The sequence below is a fragment of the Erythrolamprus reginae genome, chromosome 5 (assembly GCF_031021105.1).
Source record: "Erythrolamprus reginae isolate rEryReg1 chromosome 5, rEryReg1.hap1, whole genome shotgun sequence".
Classification (NCBI taxonomy): domain Eukaryota; kingdom Metazoa; phylum Chordata; class Lepidosauria; order Squamata; family Dipsadidae; genus Erythrolamprus; species Erythrolamprus reginae.
In genome coordinates this window covers 50,824,069-50,834,707 of record NC_091954.1, presented here as the reverse complement: position 1 = coordinate 50,834,707, position 10,639 = coordinate 50,824,069, and the positions used below count along the sequence as shown (strand labels likewise).

Genomic DNA, 10,639 nt, shown 5'->3' with positions numbered 1-10,639 from the left:
CATACCTTTCTTTTATTTGTCCCCGTGGCTATCTTGTGAAGTGGATTGGGCTGAGAATGTCTGGCCCATCACTCAGCTGGCTTTCATGGCTAAGGTGGGGCTTGAACTCATGGCCTCTTGCTTTCTAGCCTGGTGCCTTAATCACTAGACCAAACTGATCTTTCATCTAATGTCCCCCAAATGTTTTATAAGATAGGTTGGGAGGGGAAAAAATTGGAATAACGATACATCGATTCAAAATATATGGGATACAACAAAGGCGTTTGTTAGAGGTTTAACAATAGCATATACGAGCAAAAAGAACAAAAATAAGAATAATCAAATGTGGGAAAACCAGAAGGAACTAGAGGAATTGGAAATTAAGTGGTTAAAAGATCCAGAAAATGTGGAAATAAAGGAAGAAAGGGAAATAATTAAACATAAAAATAATCTGATGGTACAGGAGGAGATAGCCCAAAAGATTAAATCCGTGAAACAGAATCATTTTGAACAAGCGAATAAGCCAGGAAGATGGCTATCATATAAATTAAAAAAGCAAACTGAAAAGAAATATATCCAACAATTAGAAAATGAAATGGGAGAGAAACAATTTGATATAGAGGGGGAGGAAAAGATAATTAAAAATTACTTTCAAGGGCTATATAAAAGAGATGAAATAGGAGAAGAAGACATAGAATTATATTTAAATAAGTCTGAACTACCACAAATATCCGAAATTAATATAGATAGGATGGAGAAAGACATAACAATGATAGAACTGGAGCGAGCGATCAAGAAACAAAATAATAATAAAACACCCGGGGCAGATGGAATTCCCGTGGAATTCTATAAACAAATACATGAACCTACAAAAAAGCTAATGTTAGTAATGTTAAATGAAGTGCTCAATAAAGGGAAAATCCCCCAATCATGGAAAGAGGGATTAATTACCTTAATACCTAAGGATCCAAATCAAAGACACTTAATTAAACAATATAGACCAATAGCATTTTGAACTCTGACTATAAAATCTTTGAATCAATACTAGCAGAAAGTTTAAAACGATTATCAATGAAATAATACACCCAGACCAAAATGGTTTCCTACCAAATAGGAATATTAAAAATAATTTGAGAAATATAATAAATATATTAGAGTATTACGAAGTAAATCCTGGGAAAAATTTGGCTTTGATATTTTTAGATGCAGAAAAAGCATTCGATAATTTAAATTGGATTTTTTTTATAAATCAATTAAAGATGAAATTTAAATAAAAATTTATAAGAACTATTCGGACAATCTATTCCTAACAATCAGCCAAAGTTATTATTAATGGGGATTTAACAGATAATATAAACATTGAAAAAGGTGTTCAACAAGGATGCCCTATCTCCCCACTAATATTTGTATTGGCTATAGAAATTCTACTAACACAGATTCGATCCAATAAAGACATTAAAGGACTGAAAATAAAAGGACAAGAATATAAGAACCAGGCATTTGCCGATGATTTAGTATTTAGTATAGAAGACCCCATTGAATCCGATGAAAAACTATTAGATGAAATTGCTAAATTTGGGAAAGTAGCAGGATTAAAAATGAACAAACAGAAAACTAAAATATTGACAAAAAAATTGACAAGCAAAGAAAAGCAAATATTAGAAAATAAATTAGAATTACAAATTGTGAAAAGATTTAAATATTTAGGTATAAAACTGTCACCAAGGGCAATAACAATTAAAGAGGATAATTATACAGTCTTGATGAAAGAAATTCAAACAAAATTAGAAAAATGGAACAAATTACTGATTTCACTTATTGGAAGAATCTCCGCAATTAAAATTTCCACTCTACCCAAAATACTATATTTATTTAGAACAATCCCAATTACTTAAAAAAAACCCCTTTCTTCCAAAAACTTAATAGAATTATAACAAAATTTATTTGGGCAGAGAAAAAAACCAGGATTAAAATACAGTACTTACAGGACAATATAAAACAAGGAGACTTTGGTTTACCCGATTTTGAAATATATTACAATGCATCAATTATAGATTGGTTAAGAGACTGGATTAAATTAGAGAACAAAAGGTTATTATCATTAGAAGGGCATGATTTGATGTTAGGGTGGCATGCCTTTCTTTGGGATAGGAAAGATAAAACTCATAAATAATTCAGGCAGCATATTATTAGAAATTTAATATATGAGGTATGGACCAGAATTAAAAGAGCACATTATTCACAAACCCTGAAATGGTTCTCTATCATGGAGGCGATAATGCATCCCAACACAAAAAAATTAAATAAAATGGTCAATTACTATCAGTTACTAAATGGAAGAGGTAAATTGAAGACAAGGGAGCAATTAGAAAAAAGTGGGATAATAATGGGTTGGTGGCCATATAACCAAATAAAATCAAGATATCAAGAAGATAAAAGAATAAATGGGATACAAAAAGGAGAAGTAGAACTTGATAAAATAATTCTAAAACAAGATAAGAAAATGATCTCTAAACTTTAAAAATACTTGTTAAACTATAAAATGGAGGGTTATATAGTTAAAAACAATATACATAGCTGGTGCAGAAATTTTGGCTACAGCGTAAATCTAAATAAATGTGATATAATCTGGTCAAAAAATTACAAATTAACTAAATCAACAGCATTCAGAGAAAACCTGTACAAAATGTACTATAGATGGCACCTCCCCCCGGCAAGACTAGCACAAATGTATACTGGGATAAATGCACAATGTTGGAGATGTAAGGAACACATGGGGACCTATTATCATATTTGGTGGACCTGCCCCAAAATAAAGAAATTTTGGATCAAAATACAAACGTGGATAATGGATATACTACAAATTAAAATAAATAGAAGACCTGAAGTGTTTCTTCTTGGAATTATAGATCAAAAAATAGATAAAAAGAAATATTATTTAATGGTACATATATTGACCGCAACTAGAATGGCGATAGCCCAATGTTGGAAACAACCCAACCCACCAGAAGACTCACTAATACTTAAAAAAAAATTTCACTGTGCAGAATCTGATGCTTTAACCCTTAAATTAAAAAATATTAAAATATTAAAAAATCTGATTATTATAAAACAGAAGAAGAAAAATAGTTAAATTGTGTCTTTGTTCCATTGTTTTTCCTTTTCTTTTCTCCCTCGGTGTTGTAAATCCAAAAATAGTGCTGAGTGTTCTCACAATTGTTTTTTCCTTGTTAATTGTAGCTATGTATAAATTATCCTGGTTATAAATTAGGGTTTTAATTTATATCTGGGGGAGGGGGTAACTACCTGGACAAGTTGTGCTTTAAAAGTACATCTCTCCACCAAATCTGTTTCCAGGACAAGATAATGCTAAGTCATCTGACAGCCTTAAGTATATTTACTCCAACACCCGTGTGGTCATCTCATGGGCTGGCATTGAGCTTACATTCCCAAATGTAATATTTACTTTTCAGTTTATACATCTCTGTGGCAACAGAGTCTGTGGAAGGAGTACTATATTCTACTGAATATGGATCTAAATTATTAAACTATGCCAGGAATAAATGTCTAGACAAAATAGTCCATCTTGGGCACTGGCTTCTCCAAAATGTAAAAGTGATTCTTGGCAGCTTAAAGACTTTCTGTAAGATTTCTCTTTTTCTTTTAATGCCACTGCACTCTCCAAAAGTAGGGGCATCTGTGCAAAATCCTTGCAGAACTTTCATGAGTCCATCAATATAAAATAATAAGCATTATTTCTGGAGTAACCGTATAAAATATCATATCACATACAGCTCTTCACATAGCATTGTATTATTTTGATACAGTTAGCCAATAAAGCTCTTTTTTTCCATAGCTTATAATTAACATTTTAATTACATTAATTTCCATAACCAATTCATTTCTTCCTTATGCAAAGGTCACCAAAATAAGGTAGCTTGCCAACAGCCAGCACTCTTCCTAAGGTGTTCAGGCTTTAACATACTAATCAATTACCAAGTAACTATGGGTAACAAAATATCATAGCCAATTTACTATAACTAGATGAACATGTTACAGGAATCTAATACTGTATTTCAGGCCAGACACCAATGTTTAATTTGTAATTTGTAATTATTTATAATAAATAGACATTAAGTAACTATTAAGTAACTATTCAGAAAAATATTCCAATGAAGTTCTGAAATTGCTACTTGCAACTTTCTCAATTTTGTTACTTTAATATGAATATATTTTTTTAAAAAAAGTTACATCAAAACAGCCAGGAAGCAATGCTAGACAGGTGGTCTTTGACTTACAACAGTTCATTTAGTGACCATTCAAAGTTACAACACAGAAAAAGTGACTGGTGACAATTTTTCACTTCTAACCTTTGCAGCATCCCCATGGGTCATGTGATCAAAATTCTAATGCTTGGCAACTGACTAACATTTATGATGTTTGCAGTGTCTTGGGGGTCACATGATCCTCTTTTGCGACCCGACAAGCAAAATCTTTGGAGAGGGTGGCATATAAATCCAATTAATAAAATAAATAAAATAAATAAATAAAATCAACGCCAGATTCATTATTACTAATTTAACAACTACAGAAAGGTCATAAAATGAGCAAAACGTACTTAACAAATGTCTTACTTAATTAGAGAAGTTTGGGGCTCAGTTGTGTTCATAAGTTGAGGACTACCAGTAGTATCTAATCAAATACCTGACTGAGGACACTTAAAAATTGTAGCACATTTTAGACAAGTTATAATACATTCTTATTTTAAGTATGTCTAAAATTTGTTCACTGCTTGTTTGTGTTCATCCGGTTAAACAATTTCCTAGATATAAATTGGGAAAACTTAAGAAGAATGTTTTTCTAAATGGCTGTTTCGGCTTTGTTCTTTAAAAGTTATGTATAGGAGTCATAGTCTTGAAGTGTAACAGTGCAAGAACTGAAGAGAGTAAGAAAAGGATACTTTGTTGATAAAAGACACATTTTTATTTTTGAGAGTTTTGGTTTTAGTTAAAGCAACAGCTTCTCATTCAAAGTTTGAAACCCAAGTTAATCAGAACTTTAATTTCCAGAATTAGTTATATACTGTAAATATTTCTCTCTTTAAAAAAATTGACAACTAGTAACTTTTGAGCAATATATCTACTAGTTCTTTGTGCTGTCTGCATAGAAATGCCATTTAAATTACAACATAACACAACCCTATAAAAGATTAATTGTTTTGTACATTACCAATTAATTAATAAATTAATGCTATACCATTTTCCCTGAAAGTAAAATATTTTTCACCTTTGGATTTGAAGGAAAGAGGGAAGAAGGGAAGGAGAGAAAGAGGGAGGGGAGGGGGAGGAGGAGGATTGGAAAGAAAAGTCTTATGCAAGAAAAGTAGTTACAAATAGCTGTTTCTTTTTTTAAAAAAAAGATTAATTTCCTTGAAGTGGGGGATGCATTTTTAAATCAATACAAAAAATAGTTCATTGTAAATATATAATATAGATTTGTACATATTTGATTATATTTACATACATCCAGCACTTATATATTGCATTTGTGCTCTGTAAGTGTGTGTCAACATATATTTTCTCAAAATATTACAAAATAAACAAAGAAGGCTGGTCTGAAGTTTGCCTCAAGTCCAACTTGTCCATTGACTTTCGAAAGGCTGTTTTGGCTTCAGGGCCAAAGAGCTAACTTGTTAATGGGTGTCCACAAATGGCCATGAACATTCTTCTCTTCATAATATTTGGTGATATTCCAAGCTAGTGTTTTTCCCCAAATAATTAGGCCAATTTTGATTTTTCTTTGGTCCTTATATTTCTTATGTACAAGAAAATATTGTGAGTCTAAAGCAAGAGACTTTTTTTCATGTGGTAGATAGATGCTTTGCTTTCTTTCCCTTGTGGATCGGCAGAAGTTCTTTTCATGTTTTGACACTTCCATTTATATGTTGGTACTTAGGGAGGCAAGGTTCAAAAGACATGGGATCAGAAGAAAAAACAGAATCGTCCCCTGAAGAACAGGAACTCCTGGTATCTGGATAGCTAGGTGAATACTGTTCCAGTGGTCCACTAAGGTCTAGGTATTCCTGAAATGAAAAATAAACAAGCAAGTCAATCTGTATTGCCTTAAGATAATACCATGCTTCATATGGTTTAATACAGTGTTTCCCAACCTTGGCAACTTGAAGATATTTGGACTTCAACTTCCAGAATTCCCCAGCCAGGGAAACACTGGTTTAATAGACACCACAAAGTAAAAACAAACAAATGAAGGCCTTTCCCATTAGTTACTGGTCACAAGTGTCTCTTTTTTACAATGTACATCCCCTTTATGAAAATTACTGGATAATCTTGAGCTACTTATGATCTCAAGGCTTAGACTGGTAGACACTACCTAAACCTACACAAAGCTGCTTAAGCCCAAAAGAACGGCTGCATGAGCTTTGCAAAAGTATTCACCATTAAGTTCAAATTATTTGGGAAGAAGGAGGGTATTTTCAGAGTTCTTTGCAGAATTTCATCCTACAAAATGTGCTGTAAACTGCTGTTTAACTTTAAGTGAGTTTAAATAGCTTTTTAAAATTATTTTTATATAGATGCTATATTTTAGATGGTTTTACATTTATGTTGATTTAAAAATATATACAATACGAAAATTGCCTGTGTGGGCTTTGGTTTTAACAATCTTTTATTGAATGCATTCATAAATAAACAATACACTGGTCTCACGGGAATAGTAAGGCAATAAGAGAATGGTGAAGGAAAAAGGCCCCTTTTCTCTGCTCTCAATCACCATTGGAAGTATAGGATAGGATAAATCCTATACCTCAATCACCATTGGATAGTATAGGATAAAAATGAAATACCAGCTAAATAAATAAAGCCAAGTATTTTCAGGGAGATACAAAAAAGGAAAACCAAAACAACAGCAAAAGGATTTCTGAGGCATATGTACTGTATATGTTCCAACATCAACTTCAACCACACTATTTGAAACACATACACTAACCACATCAAACAAAACTTTTTGCCATGATTAAAAAAAAAATCACCCTACAGAGAACTATTTTTGTCCAACACATGGAAATGATTTGCAGAAGGAAAGATCATTTCATTCAACTAAACTGACTGTTTTATAATACCTTGACATTTCAGTGAGGGTAAATGAGCTGCAGTACAATGTACTTTTTTATGTGCTTTGTTTTTGCTACATGAATAATTGTGTGACCCAATCAACTGAGCCATTCTTTTAAGCAAGCATCAGTGAAATCAGCCAAAACCACACAAGAAATTGAGAGTGTTCCTTGAAAAAAGTCATTTATATACATAATTTTAAAAAGAATGGATGCAAAGGAACAACTATTGCTGAACAGTGCCCACTGCATTTCAATGAAAGCAAAACCAGCCATTGGATCAACCAAATTGAAAGCTAGATTAAAACATTTCTAGAAATAACAGTTCTGGCAGGAGAATAAAGTTATTTTTCTCCTTGAATTGCTTCTTTTCTCTTTCAACTTCTGCAGAACAGCTGTTTTCGTTTAAATGTAATCTTTTCATTTGCTAAACCATATTTTGGTTCTGAGATGAGAAAAACCAATTGTATAAAGCTAGGTTTTCAAACACTTTTCCTGTCCACCATTTAAAAAGTCAAAATAGTTAAGATGGTAATGATAAATTCACTATAAAATAAATAAGAACAAAACACATAGTAAAAAAGAAATTGCAATGAGCTTTTGGTCTATCGTTACTTCCATATCTCATAAGCATTTTTTTCATGTCTGGTGTCTGTTATCTCTATGTTATCCAGAGATGAATTTCATCAGACTATATAGGGTTAAACTGTGGCGCCTCTGCCATCAATGGCCAAGCTCTCATTGACTTCAAAAAAGTAATAATTTTCTCATATAAATTGGAATGAGGGCTTTGAAAAATAAGATGGAGCAAAACACTTTTGGCACAAATGGAAGGAGGAAGCTATTAGAAGAAGATTGCATGCATGTGATTTCAGCAGATTCAACAGATTTATGCGGTCAATACAGGCCTACAACCAATTTATGCAATAACTCTTATTCAGTTTCAACACTTGGGGGTAGCCATTGGCATAGGCTCACAAATGTAATTTTTACTGTCACATTCCAGAATATCTTTCCCTTGTTATTATCCAAATGTATCCTACATCCTAATAGCTTCCAAAAACTCTTTGGAAAAAACTATATTTCAAACTAAATCTAAGTTTCAGAACTTGCATATCTTAGCCATAACATATTCCTCCTTATTCCCCCCCCCCAGTTAAAATTGTAGTACAATATTCAGCCTTATCATAAAAATCCCTTCCTTTTCATTATCAGCAAAATTATGTTTTATATACATATACACATGTGTGTAAGTATGTATGTATGTATGTATGTATGTATGTATGTATGTATGTATGTACTATATATTATGTACAAATACTAAAATTCTAGTGTATCATCCTGTATTAGCAAAACTAAAGAAGTAAGGGTGTGGCTACCTGATGAAGGCAAATAAGCCCAAAATAGATCTATAGTAGTCTACCTTCCATTTCATTATCAGTAGAAATATGTTACACACACACACACACACACACACACACACACAAAAAAAAAGTGGTTTAGGGTTAGGGCTAAGATTAACAAATAAACATTGACATGTTTTTTAGATTATACACATCACTCTAAAGTTAGAAGATCCAAATTACTACGGCATAACCATCTAGAGTCAAGTATTATTATCATTATCACTAGGTAAGGATTCTTCAAAGTGTCAATTTATTTGACTCTACAAAACTTAAAAACACAGTACAAAATAAAAGTGTTCCTTTATTTCACCATAAATGCATTATGTGGGTGGTATAATAAATATTCAACTAATATTTATTGTGACCTTGAAAGAGAATATATTTACAATATAAATAAATCCATTTACATGGCTTCGGACCAGATTACCTGCGGGACTGCCTCCTGCTGCATGAGTCCCAGCGACGGGACAGGTGCCACAGAGTCAGCCTTCTCCAGGTCCCGTCAACTACACAATGTCATTTGGTGGGGCCTAGGGGAAGAGCATTCCCTGTGGGGGCTCTGGCCCTCTGGAATCAACTCCCCCCAGAGATTCGCACTGCCCCCATGCTCCTTGTCTTCCGCAAGAGTCTCAAGACTCATCTATGCCACTAGGCTTGGGGCTATTAAGACTATAGCCCCCTGGCCAACAAATTTCCAGAAGACGTGGTTGGTAAATCCACAGTAACTGAATTTAAACATGCCTGGGATAAACATATATCCATCCTAAAATAAAATACAGGAAATAGTATAAGGACAGACTAAATGGACCATCAATCTTCTATGTTTCTAAATGTAATGTATGTTTGTTGTGTGAATGGTAATGATTGATTTTAACGCCACTGGGGTTTTAGATTAAGTAGTTTTAAAATTAATTGGATTACAATGTTCACATTATTTTTTATATGTCGTAAGCCGCCCCCAAGTCCTTGGAGAGGGGCATCATATAAGTAAATAAGTAAATAAGTAAATAAGTAAATAAGTAAATAAGTAAATAAAAGTAAATAAGTAAGTAAGTAAGTAAGTAAGTAAGTAAATAAGTAAATAAGTAAGTAAGTAAGTAAATAAGTAAATAAGTAAATAAATAAATATAAACAAACAAACAAATAAATTTATCCAACCCTACTGTTTCCTATTTGTATAAGACATTAATTAAAATAGTAAAGTTGGGAAGAAGTTACAAATACGTCTTTAAGTATCTCTCATTCATCCTGAAATAAATTTCTTGGCCAATTATTTTACCTTACACCTTGTAAGTTACTTTATTGTACTACAGAGATGGAGAACTCCACCCCTTTTAAAACTACTAATTCAAGAATTCTGGGAGTTGAAGTCCAAAGTCATAAAGGTTCCCCACCTCTGTTTTTCTAGATCGCAAAATAATTATCTGCACTCAGATTTTGTTTTATTGCATGAGTACAAATTAAGACATCTAGATTTTCTCTAACAGGTTGGTTGCCAGTGAACTATTATATGAAGATTACCTCAACAACTCTTATTGCCATTCTTTACTGAATGTTTATGGAGAAATCGTTTAACTCACCTCATTAGTTGTAAGTGTGAGGATACGATCTAAATCTTCCACAAGCTGTTTAAAAGTAGGTCTCTGTGAAGGCACTGCATGCCAACAGTCTCTCATCATCATGTAGCTGTGGAAACCAGGATTTTATTAAGTTAATTAATGTCTCTATGGCATATTCATGATATCTCACTGCTGTTTAGCAAAAGGTCAGCATGTATTCATGTTTTACATGTCTTTAAGTATTTTTCTCTTTAAGGAAACATACCTGTAGTCCAGAGGATTGCATATACATTTATTATTAGGCAAAATAATTCAATATGTTTTAATATCATTTTTATGCAATTAGTTCAATTTGCAATTAGAAATTCTATCAGCAGAAAAGAGATAGTGGACCACTCTTAGGGGTGAGTGTGACATTTTTGTAAATTAGCACCATGATTTTTCCACTTACATTAAATAAAACAGCAGGAAATCCTTCTGGTGGTCAATTTAATACTATGAGGGCATCCTGTCCCATTGCAGAATTTTAAAAATTTATCCTCCTAACCTCCTTGCTTACAAATTTG

The 10,639-nt window shown here is 32.6% G+C and overlaps 1 protein-coding gene across 14 annotated transcripts in view; it reads right to left on the bottom strand.

Moving 5' to 3' along the window:
- Window positions 1–4,939: 4,939 nt before the first annotated feature.
- The window catches only part of FGFR2 (fibroblast growth factor receptor 2), a 184,410-nt gene continuing 178,710 nt past the window's right edge, over window positions 4,940–10,639 (bottom strand). For all 14 annotated transcript variants that reach the window (XM_070752590.1, XM_070752580.1, XM_070752584.1 and 11 more), the window contains 2 exons: window positions 10,095–10,200; window positions 4,940–6,061 (listed from right to left, as the gene is read on the bottom strand). In XM_070752590.1, coding sequence (XP_070608691.1) covers window positions 5,897–6,061; window positions 10,095–10,200 — 271 coding nt within the window. In that variant the 3' untranslated portion in view covers window positions 4,940–5,896. The remainder of the gene's footprint in view (window positions 6,062–10,094; window positions 10,201–10,639) is intronic.